Raw genomic sequence first — 24339 nt, 5'->3', positions numbered from 1 at the left:
CCTCCTTCAGCATTCATTAACTGGAGCACCCTACTCCAAGTAGCTTTTGTAGAAGGCATTACCCCAGTGGTTCACATATTCTATTGAACCTAGACTATGATTGTTTAAATGCTGCACTCAGTATTGACCAGAAGTAGTAAAATTGTTTCTGTGTTATTAGTTTAGGTAAATTGTGTTTGTCTATTATTATTAGATGAAGATCGGACCACATTTTGAGTAATTAATGCAGAAAACCAGCTAACTGCAAAGGGTTCACAAACTTTTTCTTGCAACTGTATATTGGCTCCAGTTTATTCCACCACATTGAAACCTACTCCATCCCAGCCACCACAAAAAGATCAAAGTAAATTTATTATTAAAGTACAATGCTGTACAAAAGTCCTGATGAAGGGTCTTGGAGATATATATACACACACACACAGACATTTGTATATATCTCTCAGAATCAGGTTTATCATTACTCACATATGTCATTTGTAAATCTGGTGGGAGCAAAGGATGTTGGGAATGGTGAGGGTGAGGCACCGTGGGAGGGGTGAGGGACAGGTGGCAGAGAAGGAGTGTCAGGGGCGGGTACAGACACACCCAGCCCTGAGACACCACGCAAGAGCATTTGATTCCAAACAATTGGTTTATTGATCATTACAGAATGTCTCTCCGGTGCTTCCCACTCCCTCCCCTCTCCTTTCCCCTTTTCCCAACCATGATTCCCCTCTCCCTGTCCCCTTCCCACTCTCAGCCCACAATAGAGACCCATATCAGAATCAGGTTTATCATCACTCACATACTCACAGCACATTTGGAAAGCGGTGAAATCATCGGACAAAGTTAGCATGGATTTGTGAAAGGAAAATCATGTCTGACGAATCTCATTGAATTTTTTGAGGATGTAACTAGTAGAGTGGATAGGGGAGAACCAGTGGATGTGGTATATTTGGATTTTCAAAAGGCTTTTGACAAGGTCCCACACAGGAGATTAGTGTGCAAACTTAAAGCACACGGTATTGGGGGTAAGGTATTGGTGTGGGTGGAGAATTGGTTAGCAGACAGGAAGCAAAGAGTGGGAATAAACGGGACCTTTTCAGAATGGCAGGCGGTGACTAGTGGGGTACCACAAGGCTCAGTGCTGGGACCCCAGTTGTTTACAATATATATTAATGACTTGGATGAGGGAATTAAATGCAGCATCTCCAAGTTTGCGGATGACACAAAGCTGGGTGGCAGTGTTAGCTGTGAGGAGGATGCTAAGAGGATGCAGGGTGACTTGGATAGGTTGGGTGAGTGGGCAAATTCATGGCAGATGCAATTTAATGTGGATAAATGTGAAGTTATCCACTTTGGTGGCAAAAATAGGAAAACAGATTATTATCTGAATGGTGGCCGATTAGGAAAAGGGGAGGTGCAACGAGACCTGGGTGTCATTATACACCAGTCATTGAAAGTGGGCATGCAGGTACAGCAGGCGATGAAAAAGGCGAATGGTATGCTGGCATTTATAGCGAGAGGATTCGAGTACAGGAGCAGGGAGGTACTACTGCAGTTGTACGAGGCCTTGGTGAGACCACACCTGGAGTATTGTGTGCAGTTTTGGTCCCCTAATCTGAGGAAAGACATCCTTGCCATAGAGGGAGTACAAAGAAGGTTCACCAGATTGGTTCCTGGGATGGCAGGACTTTCATATGAAGAAAGACTGGATGAACTGGGCTTGTACTCGTTGGAATTTAGAAGATTGAGGGGGGATCTGATTGAAACGTATAAAATCCTAAAGGGATTGGACAGGCTAGATGCAGGAAGATTGTTCCCGATGTTGGGGAAGTCCAGAACGAGGGGCAACAGTTTGAGGATAGAGGGGAAGCCTTTTAGGACCGAGATTAGGAAAAACTTCTTCACACAGAGAGTGGTGAATCTGTGGAATTCTCTGCCACAGGAAACAGTTGAGTCCAGTTCATTGGCTATATTTAAGAGGGAGTTAAATATGGCCCTTGTGGCTACAGGGGTCAGGGTGTATGGAGGGAAGGCTGGGGTGTGGTTCTGAGTTGGATGATCAGCCATGATCATAATAAATGGCGGTGCAGGCTCGAAGGGCCGAATGGCCTTTTCCTGCACCTATTTTCTATGTCATGAAATTTGTGGGGTGTGGGGGCTGGGGGTTGTGGGGTGTGTGGGTGTGCAGATGGAGGTGTGGGGTGTAGGGCTTTATGGATGTGGGGTGGGGTGTGGGGTTTTATGCATGTGGGGTGGGGTGGGGATGGGGATGTAGGGGTGTGGGCTTTGGGGTTTTGTGGGTGTGGGGTAGGTTGAGGGGTATGGGGGTGGGGTGTGGGGGGTGTGTGTGTGGGGGATGGGTGTGGGGTGGGGGTGTGGGGTGAGGACGTGGGACGTGGGATGTGGTGTGTGGGGTGTGGGAGATGGGTGTGGGGTTTTGGGGATTTATGGTTGTGGGGTGTGGATGGGGATTGGGGTGTGGGGTTGAGGTTTGGGGTGTGGGGGTGTGGGTGTGGATGGGGATTGGGGTGTGGGGGTGGGGTGGAGGTTTGGGGTGTGGGGTGGGGGTGTGGGTGGTGAGATGTGGGTGTGGGGTGGGGGTGTGGAGGTTTGGGGTGTGGGGTGGGGGTGTGGGTGGTGAGATGTGGGTTTGGGGTGGGGGGTTTGGGTATGTGGGGTGTGGGGTTTTGGGGTTTTATGGTTACGGAGTGTGGGGTGTGTGGGGTGTGGATGGGGGTGTGGATGGGGATTGGGCTGTGGGGTGTGCGGGGTGGGGTGGAGGTTTGGGGTGTGGGGAGTGTGCGGTGGGGGTGTGGGTGGTGAGATGTGGGTGTGGGGTAGGGGTGTGGGATTTCGGGGTTTTATGGTGTGGGGTGTGGATGGGGATTGGGGTGTGGGGGTGGGGTGGAGGTTTGGGGTGTGGGTGGTGTGGGGTGGGGGTGTGAGATGGGGCTGTGGGGTGTGAGTGGTGAGATGTGGGTGTGGGGTGGAAGTTTGGAGGTTTGGGGTGTGGGGTGGGGGTGTGGGATGGGGCTGTGGGGTGTGAGTGGTGAGATGTGGGGGTGTTGAGGTGTGAGGTGTGGGGGGTGTGAGGTGTGGGGCGGGAGTGTGGGGGGTGTGAGGTGTGGGGCGGGAGTGTGGGGGTGGGGGGTTTGGGTATGTGGGGGGTGTGGGTGTTGGGGTCATTGATAATGGATGCCATTTGCTCGTGGTAGCACTCCTTGCACTCAATGGTGGAGAGGCCTTTTCTTGAGATGGACTGGACTGGGCCATATCCACCACTTTTGGTAGACTTCCCGTTCAAGGGCATTGGTGTTTCCATACCAGGCTGTGATGCAGCCAGTTAGTATACTCTCCACCACACATGGAGAGAAGTTTCTCAAAGTTGAGATAACAGTCCAAATCCGCATAAACATCTGAGAAACTAGAGGCGCTGTCGAGCCCTCTTTGTGGTGGTACTTGCGTCCTTTTCCCAGGACAGATCCATCAACGTAATAATGCCACGGAAATTAATGTACTGACTCTCTGTACCTCCCATCCGGCTCGAGGTCCCCCAGTTTCTAATTCCTTTACCAGAAAACCTAACTCCGGGCCTGGGATACAACATTTCAATCCTGAGGATTGAAAACTGCAGATTTTTTCCCCCCAAGGCTGGCTAAAGGGTTCAGGGTGAAAGGCAAAATATTTAAGGAAAATCTGAGCGGGATCTTCTTCACTCGGAGAGCGGGGTGAGTGTGGAACGAGCTTCCAGCGAAAGTGGTAGATATGGATTCAATTGTAACATTTAAGAGAGGTCTGGAACGCACTGTGGTTGGGAAGGGTCCAGGTGCAGGTAAATGGGACTAGGCCAAGCAGGTTGGCACAGACTAAATGGGCCGATGGGCCTGGTTTAGTGCTGTACCACTGTAGCAGTAGTGCGACCATTCGAGTCGAGCATGGTGCTCTCTTCAGGAGTTGTCTATTATTGGGTCTTCAGGAGGCTGTAGAGCCGATCTGGGATGTTCCTCTGATAGATCATCTGTGCGTGACTTTGCTTTACGTGTGGAGGCCGACGAACGGGCAGCCACCACACAGCCCTCGACAGATCGGGGTCAACATCCAATGGCATGCAGTGCAAGATGACTGGGGACCCTTCACTGCTGCAGCCTTCCTCCACCCACTGCCATTCTGATGTGTCATTGCCTTCCACAGCTCTTCCAGTCAGGTCTTGGTTGGATCGCCCTTTGTCTGGGTCCTCGCCCTTGACATTACTGCCTTGGGTGACCCCACCAGCAGGTAAGTGCCAGACAAGGATCTCAGGAACTCACAAGCCTCCCCACCATGGTGAGGTGACGATCCTCAGGGAAGAATGCTCTATGGCTCGACGAGACAAGGTTGGCTGGGTTTGGTTTACTTGGAGCAGCAGAGACAACAGGAAACCTGATAGGGGCGTACAAAATTGGGTGAGGCACTGCCAGGACCGGGAGTAAAAGACTTTCCTTTGTTGAAGAGGTGTCTATGAACCGAGGGCATAGGTTTGTCAGGATTAAAAGCCAGCATCCATCCATCATGAAGGACCCCCATCACCCAGGACATGCCCTCTTCTCATTGCTACCACCAGGGAGGAGGTACAGGAGCCTGATGGCACACACACAACATTTCAGGAATAGTTTCTTCCCCCTTGGCCATCAGATTTTGAATGGACAATGAACCCATGAACACTTCTTCACAACTTTTATATATTTACTGTAATTCAGATTTTATTCTGTATTGCAATGTGCTGCTGTTGCAAAACAACAAATTTGCCAGTGATATTAAACCTGATTCTGACTGACCATTCATGTCCGTCCACTTCTACAATGTCTATGTGTCTATCTAAATGCCTCGAACTCTACAGCACTGTCAGTTTCCATGACTACCCCTGGGAACCTGTTCCGGGCACCTCCCACTCGCTGTTTAAGAGATAATCTTGACCCTCAAATTACCCTTAAACTTCTCTCCTCATGTTCTCTGGTGTTGGGCATTTCTACCCTGGAGAAAAGATTCGGGCTGTCTATCCTATCTGGACCTCTTAATGGCCTCTTTCAGGTCTTCCCTCAGCCATGTTCTTGCCAAATTTAGCTCAGAGGAAAAACTTAGAATTTAAGAAGTGTCACTAAAACCACTTGGACTGCAAAGGCAGAGAAGGCTGCAGTCCAGGTGCAGGGACATGGGTTTAATGTGAGTGGATGCACACTGGTCAGCATGAATGAGCTGGGCCGAATGGCCTGTTTCCAAGCTGCATTCTGTAATGATCAACAAACCAATTGTTTGGAATAAATCAATTGACCTTGCCTGGGTCTGCACCTGCACCACCCCCAACCCTTGACACTTCTCTGTCCCCTGTCCCACATCCCTCCCGCGGCTCTCCACCCTCGCCATTCCCAACACCCTTTGCTCCCGCCAGATTTACAAACTCGCTCACCACTCCATGTTGACGAATACAGTATTGTGCAAAAGTCTTAGGCACCTGAGCTACCTACATGTACCTCAGCTCAGCCTTTTGCAGAGTACTGTACATGTTATGAACAAGGACAAAAGGACTAAAGATGGCGCCAGAGGGTAAGTTCTTTGAGTTCATCTGTGGATCAGTTTAAACTCTCCTCTTTAATATCTCTTTTCAAGATGGGTGGAGTCCTACTGGAGTCTGTAATCTACAGCTACAATTAAACTGCCGTTCTACACGGCACTGAGTTCCAGCTCTCGGAGCTCGTCGAGCAGCTTAGTGTTTTCGATACCTCCAGGAGCTGCCTGGAAGACGTTGGCCTTCAGGGTGCGGCCCTGTGGTCGACCCAATTCCACGCCGGTGTCACTGACAGGAGATCGGAACATCGAAACAGCAAGGTCCACTACTGTCGAAATGAGTGTAACATCGAAACAGTGTGCTGTTGGTCTCCCTCTCGCTGTGGCACGAGCAATGCCTCTCTCTCTCTCTCTCTCTCGTCAGTGAGATATCGAAGTGCTGCAATGAACAGTGGTTTTTCTGATGGACTTTGGTCGTGGTCTCTTTGGGACTTGGCTGTTGCCTGCATGGCGTGTGGTAGGGCCTGACCCTGCTGCTAAGGCAGGTGGGGGAGAGGGTGATACCTTGCGGCTGCCTGTGTGGGAGGGGACAGGGGGGCTTTGGGGCCCTAACATATTTGTCATTCATTCTTTGAGGATGCCTGTGAAGAGTAAGAATTTCAGATTGTACACTGTACACATTCTCTGATACTAGGTGGAACCATTTTGAAGTGTAAGACAAAGACTGCTTATCAGTAGCACATAAATTCGGAGCCGGAAATTATGGCGATCCCAAGCTGCCACGTGGAATTATATATTCCAAAATCTGAAACACTTCTGGCCCCAAGCATTTTGGACAGGGGGTAAATTTATAGTAAAATCCTCCTCCTGTGTATTGTGGGATGGCAGGGTGGAGATACGTCTCTACCAAAGGAGGTATAAGGTGCTCTTTCCCTCCGCTAGCCTGCAGGTCACCCTTGGACAAGGTGTAGCACCTGCTTAGCCGTGGAAGCAGGTGGTGGATGGTCGTATGAGCAGCTGGTGCAGATCACAAGTCCTGGTTATGTGACCACTGACACCAGGCAGACAATCTCTGAAGAGTATTGATAATGGCTGGGGACACCCGTCTTGTAAAGACACTGCCCAGAAGAAGGCAATGGCTTCTCTACAAAAATATGCCAAGAACAATTATGGTCATGGAAAGCTACGATACAGCACACAACGAACGACTCTGTGTATTGTCCACATTTCTCCATTTCATGTGTCTATCTTAAAATTCACCAAATTGCCTGCTTCCAGCACTACCCAAATAAACCATTCCAGGCGCCGACCCCTGTCTGCATAAAAAAAGCTCGCCTCTCAACTGGGCTTTAAACTTACCCCCTGTAAACTTAAAAGCCCGACTGGGCAGTGTTTTCTCCTCTGACAGTGTGACATTCCCTACCGTCAACCTGCACTCTCTTCAGCGGACTGTGTACACAACCCGTTCCAGTACGCTAGTACTAAGATTGAGAGATTCTTTGGGCGAGATCATTGAGAAAGTGTGGAATTACAATAAAACAAGCTTAGGAGGATGAATGTTGTCCCTGCAAGCCATTTTTATTTTCTTACTCGCAGTTGCACCAGTTGTGTTGACCTGCTTTAGTCTCTGTGGAGACTGTTTAGTCTCAGTTTGCAGACTGACCCAGATGTAGGCTCACCCAGTATTGTTAGAATACAGAGGAAGTTTCTCAGCAACTCTTTACAGTACTCCTGCCAAACTGTGCACTTTAACAGGGATCGACTGGCTTTGAAAGACATGCAGCACAGATACTGTGGCTCTGGGGATTAGATTAGCAGACCACATTGCATCACGCAGGCTCATATTCTCTGCAGTACAGAAGGCCAAGTAGGGCTTGTCAGAACTTGAAAAGATTTCATGGGAGAACGTTTCCCTGCTGCTGAATAATTGGAGATTAGGGGACAAAAGAAAATCGGAGTCAGGACTTTCAGGGGAGAAACTCAGAAAAACATGACAGTTGATTGAAAAGTGGAGACCTTTTCCAGAAACGTGGAGGCCAACTAACTCAATTCATTGTTTAATTTTGGACAGAAAGGCATTTGCAAGCCAGGATTTTAATGGGCAGGTAAATGAGGTCAAGCCATGATCACTAAGTCATGGAACAAGCCACGGTAGCTTTACAGTACCAGTGACCTGGGTTCAATTCCCGCCGCTGCCTGTAAGGTGCTTGTGGCCGCACGGGTTTCCTCCGGGTGCTCCGGTCTCCTCTCACAGTCCAAAGACGTACCGGTGAGGAGGTTAACTGTAAACTGTCCCGGATTAGGCGAGGATTAAATCGGGAATTGCTGGGCGGCATGACTCGAAGGGCAGAAGGGCCTGCTCCACACTGTATCTCAATGAAGTGAAACTATTACAGAGCCGGCTATAATGTCGGGATTTAATTCCCACCACCATAAGGAGCTTCTACGTTCTATGGGAGTTTGCGAAGGTTCCTCCATGTTCCTACAGTCAAAGCGAGCATGGAAGGCACTGATGCCGTGGGTTTCCTCCCACATTCCAAAGATGCACGGGCGTGGATTAGTGAGCTGGTGCCGGAACAATCCTTGATCGTTTGATACACATTTCACTGTATGTTTCAATGCACACGAGACACAGAAAGCTGGTTGTTGGCCAGTGTGCGCCCACAAAATCATTCAGTCTTCCCTAGCCAGAAGCCCTGAATGAACTATGAGCTCCGCAGTCTGCTGAGGGCCAGATCAGAGGCGTTCAGGGCTGGAATCAAGAGATCCAGGTACGATCTCTGTAAAGCCATCTCACGGGTGAAGTGGCAATTCCGGACTAAACTTGAATCACTGAAGGAAGCTCGGCAGCTATGGCGGGAGTAAAATATTATCACTTCCTACAAAGTGAAAGCACACAACATTGGTGACAACAGGACTTCACTGCCAGATGAGCTCAATGCCTCACTTTGGCTGTCAAAACATGTTGGAACCTTCACGAGCTCCCACAAGCCCACAGAGATTTCAGTCTCTGAGGCCGACATGAGAGCCATATTTTAGGATTGTGAACCCACAGAAAGCATCAGCCCAGATGGAGTACCTGACCAAATATTAAAGACCAGTGCTGATTACTTGGCTGGAGAGCTCACTGAGATCTTTACCCTGTTACTTCAGCAGTCCAAGGTACCCACCTGCTTCAAGCAGGCTTCAATTATACCGGTGCCTAAGAAGACTGTGCTGATCTGCCTCAACGACTATCATCCAGTAGCACTTATAGTGATGAAGTGTTTTGAAAGGGTGGTGATGAAACATATCAACATCTGCTTGAGAAGCAATTTGGATCTGTTCCAACTTGCCGACTGGCACAACAGGTTCACAGCAGCTCTACACTCAACCCTGGAACATCTTGACAGCAAAGTTGCATGCATCAGGATGCTCTTTATCAACTACAGCTCAACATTCAATACTTTCATCCCCTCAAAACTAATCAATAAACTCCAAGATCTTAGCCTCAATACCTCCTTGTGCAATTGGATCCTCAATTTCCTCACTTGCAGACCCCGTCAGTTCGGATTGGCAACAACATTGCCTCCACGATCTCCATCAGCACAGGTACACCACAATGCTGTGAGCTTAACTTATGACTGTGTGGCTAAGCACAGCTCCAATGCTATATTTAAGTTTGATGACAACACCACGTCATTGGCTGAATCAAAGGTGGTAAGAAATTGGCATACAGGAGTGAGATTGAAAATCTGGCTGAGTGGTGCCACAATAACAACCTCTCACTCAATGTCACAAGACCAAGGATTGTTGACTTCAGGAGGAGGAAACCAGAGGTCGATGAGCCAGTCCTCATCGGGGGAACAGAGGTGGAGATGGTCAGCAACTTTAAATTCTTCGACGTTCTTACTTCACAGGTCCTATCCTGGGCCCAGCACAAAAGTGAGATGACGGAGAAAGCACGGCAGCACTGTGAAGATTCTGCATAACACTTAAAACTTTGATAAACTTCTATAGATGGGTGCTGAAGAGAGTATTGACTGGTTGCATCATGGACTGGTATGGAAAAACTAATGGCCTTGAATGGAAAATCTCATAAAAGGACTGTGTACGGCCCAGTCCATCACGGGTAAAGCCCTCCCCACCATTGAGAACATCTACATGAAGCGTTGTCACTGGAAAGCAGCATCCATCATCAGGGACCCCCACCACCCAGGACATGCTCTCTTCTCGCTGCTGCCATCAGGAAGAAAGTACAGAGGCCATCAGGAAGAAAGTACAGAGGCCTCAGTACTCACACCACCAGGTTCAGGAACAGTTATTACCCCTCAACCATCAGGCTCCTGAACCAGTGAGGATAGCCTCAACTCTGAACTGATTCCATCCGGAAGGAGGTACAGGAGCCTCAGGTCCCACACCGCCAGGTTCAGGAACAGTTATTACCCCTCAACCATCAGGCTCCTGAACCAGAGGGGATAACCTCAACTCTGAACTGATTCCATCGGGAAGGAGGTACAGGAGCCTCAGGTCCCACACCACCAGGTTCAGGAACAGTTATTACCCCTCAACCATCAGGCTCCTGAACCAGAGGGGATAACCTCACTCAACTTCACTTGTCCCATCACTGAAATGTTCCCACAACCAATGGACTCACTTTCAAGGACTCTTCATCTCATGTTCTCAGTATTTATTGCTTATTTATTTATTTATTATTATGTATTTATTTATTTTTCTTTTGTATTGGCACCGTTTCTTCTCTTTTGCACACTGGTTGTTAGTCCGTCCTGTCGGGTGTGATTAGAAACATAGAAAACCTACAGCACAATACAGCCCTTCGGCCCACAATGTTGTGTCGAACAGGTACTTACTTCAGAAATTACCTAGGGTTACCCATAGCCCTCTATTTTTCTAAGCTCCATGTACCTATCCAGGAGTCTCTTAAAAGACCCTATCGTATCCGCCTCCACCACTGCCGCCAGTAGCCCATTCCATGCACTCCCCACTCTCTGCATAAAAAACTTACCCCTGACATCTCCTCTGTACCTACTTTCAAGCACCTTAAAACTGTACCCTCTCGCGCTAGCCATTTCAGCCCTGGGAAAAAGCCTCTGACTATTCTCTGAGGTTCTAAACTGGAAGAAGGCCAAATTTGAAGAAATGAGAAAGGATCTAAACAGCGTGGATTGGGACAGGTCGTTCTCTGGCAAGGATGTGATCGGTAAGTGGGAGGCCTTCAAAAGAGAAATTTTGAGAGTGCAGAGCTCGTATGTTCCTGTCAAGATTAAAGGCAAAGTGAATAGTAATAAGGGACCTTGGTTCTCAAGGGATATTGCAACTCTGATAAAGAAGAAGAGAGAGTTGTATGACATGTATAGGAAACAGGGAGCAAATAAGGTGCTTGAGGAGTATAAAAAGTGCAAGAAAATACTTAAGAAGGAAATCAGCAGGGCTAAAAGAAGACATGAGGTTGCCTTGGCAGTCAAAGTGAAGGATAATCCAAAGAGCTTTTAACAAGTATATTAACGGTAAAAGGATTGTAAGGGATAAAATTGGTCCTCTTGAAGATCAGAGTGGTCGGCTATGTGCGGAACCAAAAGAAATGGGGGAGATCTTAAATGGGGTTTTTGCGTCTGTATTTACTAAGGAAACTGGCATGAAGTCTATGGAATTAAGGGAAACAAGTAGTGAGATCATGGAAACTGTACAGATTGAAAAGGAGGAGGTGCTTGCTATCTTGAGGCAAATTAAAGTGGATAAATCCCCAAGACCCTACAGGGTATTCCCTCGGACCTTGAAGGAGACTAGTGTTGAAATTGCAGGGGCCCTGGCAGATATATTTAAAATGTCAGTGTCTACGGGTGAGGTGCCGGAGGATTGGAGAATGGCTCATGTTGTTCCGTTGTTTAAAAAAGGATCAAAAAGTAATCCGGGAAATTATAGGCCGGTAAATTTGACATCGGTAGTGGGTAAGTTATTGGAGGGAGTACTAAAAGACAGAATCTACAAGCATTTGGATAGACAGGGACTTATTAGGGAGAGTCAACATGGCTTTGTGCGTGGTACGTCATGTTTGACCAATCTATTGGAGTTTTTTGAGGAGGTTACCAGGAAAGTGGATGAAGGGAAGACAGTGGATGTTGTCTACATGGACTTCAGTAAGGCCTTTGACAAGGTCCCACATGGGAGGTTAGTTAGGAAAATTCAGTCGCTAGGTATACATGGAGAGGTGGTAAATTGGATTAGACATTGGCTCAATGGAAGAAGTCAAAGAGTGGTAGTAGAGAATTGCTTCTCTGAGTGGAGGCCTGTGACTAGTGGTGTGCCACAGGGATCAGTGCTGGGTCCATTGTTATTTGTCATCTATATTAATGATCTGGATGATAATGTGGTAAATTGGATCAGCAAATTTGCTGATGATACAAAGATTGGAGATGTAGTGGGCAGTGAGGAAGGTTTTCAAAGCTTGCAGAGAGATTTGGACCAGCTGGAAAAATGGGTTGAAAAATGGCGGATGGAGTTTAATACAGACAAGTGTGAGGTATTGCACATTGGAAGGACAAACCAAGGTAGAACATACAGGGTTAATGGTAAGGCAGTGAGGAGTGCAGTAGAACAGAGAGATCTGGGAATACAGATACAAAATTCCCTAAAAGTGGCGTCACAGGTAGATAAGGTCGTAAAGAGAGCTTTTGGTACATTGGCCTTTATTAATCAAAGTATTGAGTATAAGAGCTGGAATGTTATGGTGAGGTTGTATAAGGCATTGGTGAGGCCGAATCTGGAGTATTGTGTTCAGTTTTGGTCACCAAATTACAGGAAGGATATAAATAAGGTTGAAAGAATGCAGAGAAGATTTACAACCATGTTGCCGGGACTTGAGAAACTCAGTTACAGAGAAAGGTTGAATAGGTTAGGACTTTATTCCCTGGAGCGTAGAAGAATGAGGGGAGATTTGATAGAGGCATATAAAATTATGATGGGTATAGATAGAGTGAATGCAAGCAGGCTTTTTCCACTGAGGCAAGGGGAGAAAAAAACCGGAGGACATGGGTTAAGAATGAGGGGGAAAAAGTTTAAAGGGAACATTAGGAGGGGCTTCTTCACACAGAGAGTGGTGGGAGTGTGGAATGAGCTGCTAGACGAGGTGGTAAATGCAGGTTCTTTATTAACATTTAAGAATAAATTGGACAGATACATGGATGGGAAGTGTATGGAAGGATATGGACCGTGTGCAGGTCAGTGGGACTAGGCAGAAAGTGGTTCGGCACAGCCAAGAAGGGCCAAAAGGCCTGTTTCTGTGCTGTAGTTTTTCTATGGTTTCTATCCACAAGATCAATGCCCCTAAGTTTGATTTTAGCTTCCTAAACCTTGCACAAGCTTCCTTTCCTTATTCTATTATGCTTCTTGGATTTACTAACTATGCCTGCAGGAAGATGAATCTCGCAGTTGTATATGGTGACGTATATGTACTTTGATAATAAATTCACTTTGAACTTCGAATCTTTGAAAAAAGCTAATCATTAATGCTCACACAAGGAAATCTGCAGATGCTGGAATTTCAAGCAACACACATAAAAGTTGCTGGTGAACGCAGCAGGCCAGGTAGCATCTATAGGAAGAGGTACGGCCGACGTTTCAGGCCAAGACCCTTCATCAGGACTAACTGAAGGAGAGCTAGTAAGAGATTTGAAAATGGGAGGGGGAGGGGGAGATTTGGAATGATAGGAGAAGACAGGAGGGGGAGGGATGGAGCCAAGAGCTGGACAGGTGATTGGCAAAAGGGATATGAGAGGATCATGGGGCAGGAGGCCCAGGGAGAAAGAAAAGGGGGGGGGGGGAAAAGCCCAGAGGATGGGCAAGTGGGTAAAGGTATTGAGCGAGCACGATGCAGCTCAAATACAGGACTGTGGGCAGTGGTGGGAGAGAGGCTGCAGTGCGATGGTCCACAGTCAACTCGTTGTGAGGCTGAGAATTTATGCATTTTTGGAAAGGTGCGTCCTGCTTCGGGATAGTCAGCAGGCTAGGTCATGCCGAACAAACAAGATCGAGTTTTTTAAGGCAGTGACAGAGGGACTTGGTGAGGGTTGGGCCGGAATGCCATCTACCTGCACTTCAGTAGGCTCCTTCATGTTATGTTGATTCAGAAGGTGAGCGTCTCGGCCCAAAATGTTGACTCTTTATTATCAAAGTACATACATGTCACCATATGTACAACCCTGAGATTCAGTTTCTTGCACACATACACAGTAAACCAAAGGGAATCAATGAAAGACTGCACTCTGGCCAAGCAACCATTGTGCAAATGACAACCAACTGAGTAACTACAGTACTGAGCAAAAATCTTAGCCACATATATATAGCTAGGGTGCCTCAGATTTCTGCACAGTATTGTATTTGTCTGTTGCCATAAAACAACAAATTTCACGCCGAATGTTAGGGAGAATAAACTCTGATTCTCCGGATGAACATTTGAACTGCCTTGGCACGTCGGGAGATGGGATACATACAAATGGATGCCCACTGATCAGCATCTGTATGACGGGCTGAATGCTTCGTCTCTCTGACAGTGGAGGTGTGCTGTGTCTATCAGTACCATGTGATGAGTGGGCTCTCTGTGGCTCAGACTGCCCACTGGCACTGCAGTGTTGATTAATGTGGGCTGAGCCAAAATGCATCAAAGTTGATTAATGCAAATGTTTTCTCCACACACAAATCATTAAGTTACAGTTTACAGTGTAAACCCAGTCTGCTGACACATTGTGAGTTGTGAAATTCAGAGACCGTGAGATACAGCCCTGTGCAAAAGTCTTGAGGCACGTACATACAGTATACACAGCAAGGGTGCCTGAGACTTTTGCACAGTCCTGTATTTGTCAATGTGGAGCGGACAGCGAGTTTGTAAATCTGGCAGGAGCAAAGGAGAGGGTGGAGCACCGTGGGAGGGGTGTGAGACAGGTGGCAGAGAAAGAGTGCCAGGGTGAGGGGGGGTGGTGTGGGTACAGACACACCCAGCCCTGAGACACCAGGCAAGGTCATTTGATTCCAAACAATTGGTTTATTGATCATTACAGAATGTCTCTCTGGTGCTTCCCGCTCCCTCCCCTCTCCCTTCCCCTTTTCCCAACCATGATTCCCCTCTCCCTGCCCCCTTCCCACTCTCAGTCTGCAATAGGGACCCAGATCAGAATCAGGTTTATCATCACTCACACACGTCATGAAATGTTTTTTTCGTGGCAGCAGTACAGTACAATACATATAATTACACAGTACTGTGCAAAAGTCCTGGGCACCCTGGCTCTATGTACGTGCCTAAGACTTTTACAAAGTAGTGTATTGCAGACATACTTTAATGATAAATGTCCTTTCAACTTTCAAACCAGGGGACAGCAGGAAATCCTATACAGACGCAGGGAGAGAGGGAAAATTCGAAACAGAAAGGACCCAAGAATTGAAATAAAGCCAATCACTGGAACTGCAAGGGAGCAGATCGGGCAGCTGTAGCACAGAGGCGGTAACCTTTGAACATCTATAAGACGCTGAATCACCAGCCCTTACCCGTTTGGCCAGTTTGACGGCATCGGAGGTGAGCCGGTCCCTCAGCTGTTGGTCCAGCTGGGCAGCAGGTGCAATCTCCACTACCTTCTGGTGGCGCCGCTGAATGGAGCAGTCCCTCTCGTACAGGTGGATCACGTTCCCGTACTTATCACCTGCAGAGATCCAACGATCAGACAGAAAGTCAGCTGTATGATGTTGTAGTATGAAGGCAGGATGATCCTGCCAGAATGGAGACATGCTATATCACTCTGGATGCTCGACTGGCTCACTCCTGTACACAATCTCACTGTAAAGTAAAGGCATCCGTTAGTCTGCGACATAAAATTACTTCAGTACTCTGCAAAGGATTTAGGGACCTTAGCTATAGCTACGTGCCAAAAACTTTTGAACAGGACTGTATTAGCAGGATCAAAGGTGGACAAAACTGTGGGAGCTGGTGAGATTGTGTCCCAAGGAACTGTGGCTGTGATAAATCTTTGCTTGACCCCAGCCAGCAGGGAGATTTGGCCTGTTTTGACTGAGTTAGCCAGTTCAGAAAGCAATTATACCCACAGTGCATGACCTCTTTTTCATCCCATTGACTTCATCAATCAAAACAAACCTTTCTGCTCAAACTGGGACTCCCAAGAAATACCTCTGCATTCAGTACTTGTACGTGATGGCAGGCACGTCGCAGTCCTTACCCCGAGAGTGAAAACTGGGCTCAAGTCATCAGGGGTCCATGGACCCCTCAGTTAATCATACAGATCCATGGCATAAAAAAGGTTGGGAACCTCCCTTAAAGGAAGAAACAGAGGTGGAGATGTTCCAGGAGAGAATTATTTCGTTTAAGGCCCAGGGCCAAGGCCAATGGGACAGCGACTGAAACTGTGAATTTTGTAGAGGGCAGAATTGGGGAATCCCGTCTGCACACAGACAGGAAAGGACAAGGTCACCGGAGGATTTAAACACAAGATGAATTTCTCCACCTAACATGATGGATTGAATTGAGAGGCAAATCTACAATCGGCATGAAACGCTCAGGTAAAGTTTCACAGGGGGGAGAAGTGGGGGTGCTGTGCTTATTCTTGGGCTGTGGTTTTGATGTGGGAGATAAATGTAACATCAGCTTCCCTTACCATTACTGACATGGGTCGGCTTGAGAGATGGCAGCAACTTAACAATACAGGAGCAGCTGCAGGCATTCGGCCCCTCTTGGCTGCAGCACTATCCAATCTGACCCCGGCTGATCTAACTCTCCTTTTGGGATCCTTATCTAAGAAGCGATGTGCTGGCACTGGAGACGGTCCAGAGGAGGTGCATGAGAATAATTCCGGGAACGAGAGGTTTATCATGTGAAGAGTGTTTGATGGCTCTGGGCCTGTACTCGCTGGAGTTTAGAAGAATGAGGGGGAAGCTTATTGAATGCTGTTGTTGTTGTTCGTCCTTCATAGTCGAAGGTGACCATGGCTTCAAAGTCAAATGGGAGATTGGTGGCTGTGGGTCCGGAGGTGACTGATGAGGCCAATCCGGGCCCTGAAGGCTCGCCCACATGTGGGACACAAGTGGGTAGGTGCTGTCATGGCAGTGGATGCTGCTCGGGCCTTGCGCACAGCACGCTTTCGTTGCGCCTGACTTCAGCTGCACGGGCTCCTGTGGTGATCTTGCTGCGCCAAGCTGGACGGTCGAGGGCAAGCGTCTCCCACGTGTTGATGTCGACACCCAGGCCTTTGAGGGACGCTTTCAGGCAGTCTTTGTAACGTTTCTTCTGCCCCCCCGACTGAGCGCTTGCCCTGACACAGTTCTCCGTACACCAGCTGCTTAGGCAATCGGCTGTCTGGCATTCTGACCACATGTCCAGCCCACCTAGCTTGGGCTTTCAGCAGGAGGGTGTAGACGCTGCAGAGCCTAGCTCGTTCCAGGATTTCCGTGTCGGGGACTTTGTCCTGCCACCCGATGTGGAGGAGTCTGCGGAGACAGCTCAGGTGAAAGTGGTTGAGCTGTTTGGCGTGTCTGCTGTAGACAGTCCAGGTCTCGCTGGCGTAAAGGAGGGTGGTAAGGACCACTGCACAGTAGACCTTCAGCTTGGTGGTAAGGCTGAGTCCTCTCCGCTCCCAGACGTTCTCACGGAGTCTCCCAAAGGTGGCGCTGGCTTTGGCAATCCTGTTGTTGACCTCAGCGTCTATATTCACTGTGCGAGAGAGTATGCTGCCCAGGTAGGTGAAGTTGTCGGCTGCCTGGAGGTTCTGGCCCTTCACCGTGATGCGCGGCTCCTGGTATGGCTTTCCTGGGACAGGCTGGTACATAACTTCGGTCCTTTTTTGGTGCTGATAGTGAGACCAAAATTGTCGCAGGCTTGTGAGAAGCAGTCCATTTCACGCTGCATCTCCTGCTCTGTGCTGGCGTTGAGTGCGCAGTCATCAGCAAACAAGAAGTCTCTGATGACAGTCTCTCGCACCTTTGTAACTGCCTGCAGGCGCCTACGGTTGAACAACCTGCCGTCAGTCCTGTACCTGACGTGGATTCCTTCTTCGTAGTTACGGAAGGCATCTGTCAGCATGGCAGAGAATACCATACTGAACAGAGTCGGGGCAAGAACGCAGCCTTGTTTGACGCCATTTGTCACTGGGAAGGCCTCCAACTCGTCGCCGTCATCCAGAACTTTCACCATCATACCGTCGTGGAACTGCCGGATGATTGTGATGAACTTGCTGGGGCAGCCAAACTTCTCCATGATCTTCCACAAGCCTTCTCTGCTGACCGTATCGAAAGCCTTGGTTAGATCAACAAAGGTCACGAAGAGGTCGCTGTGTTGCTCCTGGCATTTTTCCTGGAGTTGGCGCGCAGCAAAAATCATGTCCGTGGTCCCACGTTCAGCACGGAAGCCGCACTGGCTTTCTGGGAGATCTTGCTCAAGATGTTGGAGAAGGCAGTTGAGCAGGACGAGTGTTTATCATGTGAAGAGTGTTTGATGGCTCTGGGCCTGTACTCGCTGGAGTTTAGAAGAATGAGGGGGAAGCTTATTGAAGGCTATTAAACATTGAAAGGCCTAAAATAGAGTAGGTACAGAGAGGATGCTTCCTATAGTGGGAGAGTGCAGTCTTAGAATAGAAGAGAGATGAGAAGTAATTTCAAAAGCGAGAGAGTGGTGAGTCTGTGGAATTCATTTGGTATATTTAGGCCGTAACACATAGGAGCAGAATTAGGCCGTCTGACCCATTGAGTCTGCTCCCCCATTCAATCATGGCTGATCCTTTTTTGCCCTCCTCAGCCCCACACCCCAGCCTTCCCCCCGTGGCTGTGCCCAATCAAGAATCTCTCAATTTTCATCTTAAATACACCCAACGACCTGGCCACCACAGATGCCTGAGGTAACAAATTCCACAAATTCAGCACCCTCTGGCTCAAGAAATTTCTCCACAGCTCTGTTTTAAACGGACAACCCTCTATCCTGAGGCTGTGCTCTCTTGTCCTAGACTCCCGACCATGGGAAACATCCTTTCCACATCTACTTTGTCTAGGCCTTCCAACATTCGAAAGGTTTCAATGAGATCCCCCCTCATCCTTCTAAATTCCTGCAAGTACAGACCCAGAGCCATCAAACGTTCCTCATATGATAACCCTTTCATTCCTGGAATCATCCTTGTAAACCTCCTCTGAACCTTCTCCAGTGCCAGCACATCTCATCATAGATGAGGAGCCCAAAACTAGTCACAATAATCAAGGTGAGGTCTCACCAGTGCCTTATAAAGCCTCAGCAGCACATCCCTGCTCTTGTACTCTGTACCTCTTGCATTTGTCTTCCTCAACAAGTCAACCTGCACGTTAACCTTTAGGGTGTTCAACACAAGGACTCCCAAGTCCCTTTCTATCTCAGATTTTTTGGATTTACTCCCCATTTAAAAAAACAGTCTGCACATTTACTTCTACTACCAAAGTGCACGACCATGCATTTTCCAACATTGTATTCCATTTGGCACTCTCTTGCACATTCTCTGTATCTGTCTGTCCTTCTGCAACACTACCTGCCCATCCACCAATCTTCATATCGTCTGCAAACTTGGCAACAAAGTCATCTATTCCATCATCTAAATCATTGAAATACAGCATAAAAAGAAGCAGTCCCAACACTGACCCCTGTGGAATACCACTAGTCACTGGCAGCCAACCAGAAAAGGGTCCTTTTATTCCCACTCGCTGCCTCCTACCAATCAGCCAATGCTCTGACCATGCCAGTAACTTTCCTGTAATACCATGGGCTCTTAACTTGGTAACCAGCCTCATGTGTGGCACCTTGTCAAAGGCCTTCTGAAGCTCCAAATATACAACCTCCACTGCATCCCCTTTATTTATCCTACTTGTAATCTCCTCAAAGAATTCCAACAGGCTCACCAGACAAAATTTTCTGTTAAGGAAACCATGCTGACTTTCTCCTCCCTTGTCCTGTGTCACCAAGTACTCCACAACCTCATCCTTAACAATTGTGTCCAACACCTTCCCAACCACTAAGGTCAGGCTATTTGGTCTATAATTTCCTTCCTTAAAGAGTCGAGTGGCATTTGCAATTTTCCAGTCCTCTGGCACCATACCAGAGTCCAATGATTTTTGAAACATCATTACTAATGCCTCCACAATGTCTATTGCTACCTCTTTCAGAACCCCAGGCTGCTGTTCATCTGGTCCAGGTGACTTACGTACACTTAGGTCTTTCAGCTTTTTGGGCAACTTCTCCCTTGTAATCGTAACTGCACTCACTTCTCTTCCCTTGTTAGAGTGATTTTTGGGTTTAGGTCATTTACATTTAGCAAATGGTTTTGACTACCAGTCTTCTGTTCCTTGACAATGTATTGTGAATTTAATTTGGAACAATGCATTTCCTAGAAGCTCTGAATCCCAGTCCACAGGCGATGCTGGCATCTGTGGGATGGATATGAAGTTCGCATGTAGTTTCAAAGAAAGCATTATCTATACTTTGTAAATATGGAATTTCCCTTTTGTGTTTAGCAAATAAATATCGAGCCCCACATTGGGCCAGCAGACCTTTCCACCAAAAGCGTCTCCCTATGAAGCCTGCTGTACCTTGTTTCGTTGAATAAAGAAGTTTCTTTGTATTTACTAGTAACTCTCTCCAGTGATTTCATTCATGCAACAACATTTGGTGTCAGCAGTGGGATACCTTCGTGACCCATCGTGTGGCCAGCAATCTTAGCAGTCTAAGTGGGTAAGTATTTTCTAAAATAGCACTCACAGTTGGATCTGTTTGGGTCGGTGGTACACAGGAACACAACGTATTACGAATGCGGAGAGCTGAACTGGTAGATATAAAAGTGGTGTGTGTTTTTTGCAAGTGAGGAAACTTTGCGTGTTAACTTGGTGAGACTGAGCCACCAGTTGCGAAGGGTGGTTACCGACGTTTTGGGACGCCAGAGTGGGGGTGCTACATTTTAGTGTATACATTTTGAAAGTGTGATGCAAAGGCATACAGCAGGAACCATGAGCTCAGGTGCTCAAAAGTGGCAGATTGCGGAGTATGTACTCTGCAGTTTTAAGTATGTGCTGTTTAACTGGTACCCATCTTTTATATTTTGCGTAGTGTGGGAATTAGTGTGGAGGTATTTCAGGGAGAGGTTTTACCCAGATATTTCTGCCAGGATGGCATCTATCGGTTGAAATTCACCAGATACATCCTAAAGATATACACGTGATGGTAAAAGCGAAGTACCCGAGGAACGTGGGACAGGATGGCCCAGGGGTGCAGGATGGTACCTGGGCAACTATCGGGAATGCCAGCAATGAAGAAAGATATCACTCTTTTAAAAGGGGAAGTGAGGCAGCAACTGTGGGGGGAGGTGAGACTAACTGGGGAACGATAATGGCAGTGATTCAAAAAGCTGATGGGACGGCCATGGATTATGCAGAACGTAAATAAGAGCATATGAGGAGTATTCCAGGTTGGATAATCCAGAGAGGGTCGACCCAGTCTTCCTGAAAATGCTGAAGGAAGGCCTGAGCTCAGCCCACCAGGAAGTTTTAGATTTAGGCATAACGGTGGGGTCAACCTACTCTGCGATAGTTTCGTGGGCCAGTGAGATAGACCGAAGAAAGTGCAAGAGAGATCGCAAAGTGGCCATAGTGGATGCAGCTGCTGTGATGTCCCAGAGAGTTTGTTTTGTTTGCCGGCAGTCAGGGCACGAAGCAAGGAATTGCGGGAATCGACGTGGGAGGGCAAAGGAGTTGATGTGCTCCAGGTGTGGCCATTTGGGACACGGTTGGAGACAGTGTCCAAAACAGAGGAAAGAAAAACAGGTGAATGTCACAGCAGACACACAATCTCTCACCCCATCGGTGCCCAGTCTGACCAATCTGACTGTCGATCAGATCGAAGAGCTAGGTCAGAAAAGTGGCGGCGGCCACATTCACCCATGGATGTACACAACAGCATTGTTAGGGGAACAGCAATGCAGTATGTTAGTGGACACAGAGTCATCAGTATCGATAACAGACCTACCCTTGCCAACAACCGGACGGGCCATTTATGTTCAAGGTGTAGCAGGGAAAACAGTAAAAGCAGAAAGAAGCGAGTCACAAATATTCAAAATCGGGGGAGTGCAGCTTCCAGTGTATTTCTGGGTCTGTCCAAATATCGAGGGCACGATCCTTGGAACAGACATCCTAAGGGAAGCAGGAGTTGTTTTACATTCGGAAAAGGGAGAAATAATATGGACAAGTCAGGGGCAGCGAACGCATACAACCAACAGAATACACAACCTGGCTAGCATAGTCGCAGCTGCCCCGATCACCAGAGACTACAGCCAGGTCGGTTACTTTGTCAGCAGTTCCCAGCAGTGTGGGCTAGAGACAAGCAAGGTTGTGGTCGCGTAAAGATAAACCCAGTTAAAATAGAGGAGGGTCTGTATAAACCCCATAAGCAGAACCCTATAAAAACTGACGCTCTGACAGCTGTCCAGGGTATAGTGAAGGAACAAAAACACCTGGGGATACTCACAGAGACTGTGGCCACCACTAACTCGCCTATTTGGCCAGTAAAGCCCAGTGGATCATATCCAGTAACAACAGGCTTAAGACCAGGCTGAGACTGCATCCCATAATGGCGGGCCCTGCAACAATCCTGAATGGCTTGTCTCCGGAACAGAAAGCTTTTCCAGTCCCTCCGAGGGCAGACATTACTGCGAATAAGGCAGCAGAGGACAAGAAGCAATTGAAAGTGTGCAGGAGGAAACGACAGAAGCCAGTTCAGTTAAACTATATAAAGAGGTAGAGGCAGAAGAGAAGGAGAGGTGGCGGAGAAAGGGAGCAAAGGTGGGACCAGATGGGAGCTGGGCACACGGGGAGGTAAGAGTCGCGGTGGCCCCACCATGTATTAGGCAGATATTACTGAAGTTATATCATGGAGTAATTACAGGTTGCAGGGAGCCTGGGGCTTACAGGGATAGAATGACACAGTACGTGAAAGGCCTTTGTAATCAACTTAAAGTGTTGAAGGACCGAGCGAAACAACAGCAGCACATCGCTGATCACAGAGAGCCAGGGGGAAGGGAGGTAGTCCTTCCACAGCCCAGCGACCAAGTCATGGTGAGGGTGCTGCCGGAAAGGCCGGGATTTGCCCCCAGGTGGATAGGACCACAGATGGTACTCTTAACCAATGATACGTATATCTGTGTACAGACTCGGCGAGGCAGCCAGTGGAAACACTGGACTCAGGTTAAAGCATACGACTCACCCTCTTGTTGCTCCCACAGACAGAGTGGGGAATCAAGTGTACCCAGTAACCATGTAATTACAGAGAACCTAAGAGAGGAACACCAGCCGGCCATGCCAGACCTGACCACAGCTGATGAAAACATACCTGGAGGAAACGCAAAGGCAGAAAACACCGAGAACGTGGCAGAAAACCATGAGTAGCATGCCAAAGTGGGATGATGATGGTACTCTGTAATGAAGGCTGGTTGCTGAAGGCAGATGATTAATTTCATAGCATAGAACAGAAAAGATTGGAAAATAGATGGGAAGGGATTTTTATTTTGGCGTGTGCGCGTCTGTGTGTCCGTGACGATGTCTTTTTCATGGCTTTTTACAAGGCGTGGAGCGAGAGACAGACTGTGTGGGACGTCACTCCTCACACAAACATTTTTGCTGTATTTTCCCTTTATTTTACGAGGTCGAGTTGCAATCTCGACACTCAACCCAGCATGGATGGAAAACGTACTCGGGGGCAGACCCGACTGGTTTCGAACCCGGGAACCTCCACTCCCAGGTCCAGTGCTGATGTCGTTGTGCCACCAACCAGCCCGGGAAGGGATTTTTAAGTTAAACAGCAATTTCCATAACTTTGATGGCATTTCAGACTGCACACGACATCTGAAGGCAGTCACCCTCAATCTGAATGAGGAACTGGGCCCTTTCAGCAGTTGGGCCAGTGATTGACCAGCCAGTTCGGAAGGGGGTGCCACCGGGGAGAGGTCCTTGCAGACATTTACATAGAGGCCACCCCAACCACTTCCTGTACATCGATGAGAGGACCTGGGGGTGCTCCTAGAAGGAGAGTTTCAGCGACCAGAGAATGAAGGGGTGAAGACAAGGAATGTGATTAAGCTGCAATCAGCCTTCAGGGAAAGAGCTGACAGGCACACAAAAGAAGCTGCATTTCTAAAGACTTGTTTAAGTTTCTGGAATAGCCTCTCTGCTTAACATTTGGTAGGTAGCGATAGGGAATGCTAGGGTAGATATCGAGGCATACAAAATTGGGGGGGGAATTTCGAGGCAGGGCGATTTTGCTGCCCTATTTAAGTAGATCCTCCTAGGTTGGTCCTTCCTGGTACAAAATTATTTTTGCCCAGGCGGGCCAAGAGGAGGGACTGTTAGAGTGATTTTTGGGTTTAAGTCATTTACATTTAGCAAACGGCTTTGGCTACAAGTCTTCTGTTCCCTGACTATGTATTATAGATTTAATTTGGAACAATGCATTTCCTAGAAGCTGTGAATCCCAGTCCACAGACAATGCTGGCATCTGTGGGATGGATTCAAATCAGAAGGTGTGACGTTTGCATGTAGCTTCAAAAGAAAGCATTGGCTATACTTTGTAAATATGGAATTGCCCTTTGTGTTTAGCAAATAAATATTGAGCCCCACACTGGGCCAACAGACCTTTCCACCGAAAGCGTCTCGGTATGATGCCTGCTGTACCTTGTTTTGTCGGATACAGAAGCTGCTTTGTATCTACCAGTAACTCTGTCTCTCCGATGATTTCATCCACACTACAACACCCTCACACCCTTC

At 47.9% G+C, this 24339-nt stretch overlaps 1 protein-coding gene across 6 annotated transcripts in view; it reads right to left on the bottom strand.

Moving 5' to 3' along the window:
- Positions 1 to 24339, bottom strand: part of LOC134339794 (pyruvate carboxylase, mitochondrial-like) — a 978567-nt gene that overhangs the window by 819337 nt on the left and 134891 nt on the right. For all 6 annotated transcript variants that reach the window (XM_063036574.1, XM_063036571.1, XM_063036570.1 and 3 more), the window contains one exon: positions 15064 to 15215. In XM_063036574.1, the coding sequence (XP_062892644.1) occupies positions 15064 to 15215 (152 nt within the window). The remainder of the gene's footprint in view (positions 1 to 15063; positions 15216 to 24339) is intronic.

Source organism: Mobula hypostoma, chromosome 30, assembly GCF_963921235.1.
Source record: "Mobula hypostoma chromosome 30, sMobHyp1.1, whole genome shotgun sequence".
NCBI lineage: Eukaryota > Metazoa > Chordata > Chondrichthyes > Myliobatiformes > Myliobatidae > Mobula > Mobula hypostoma.
Note: the sequence above shows the minus strand (reverse complement) of the source record. Positions and strands in the feature narration are given on the sequence as shown.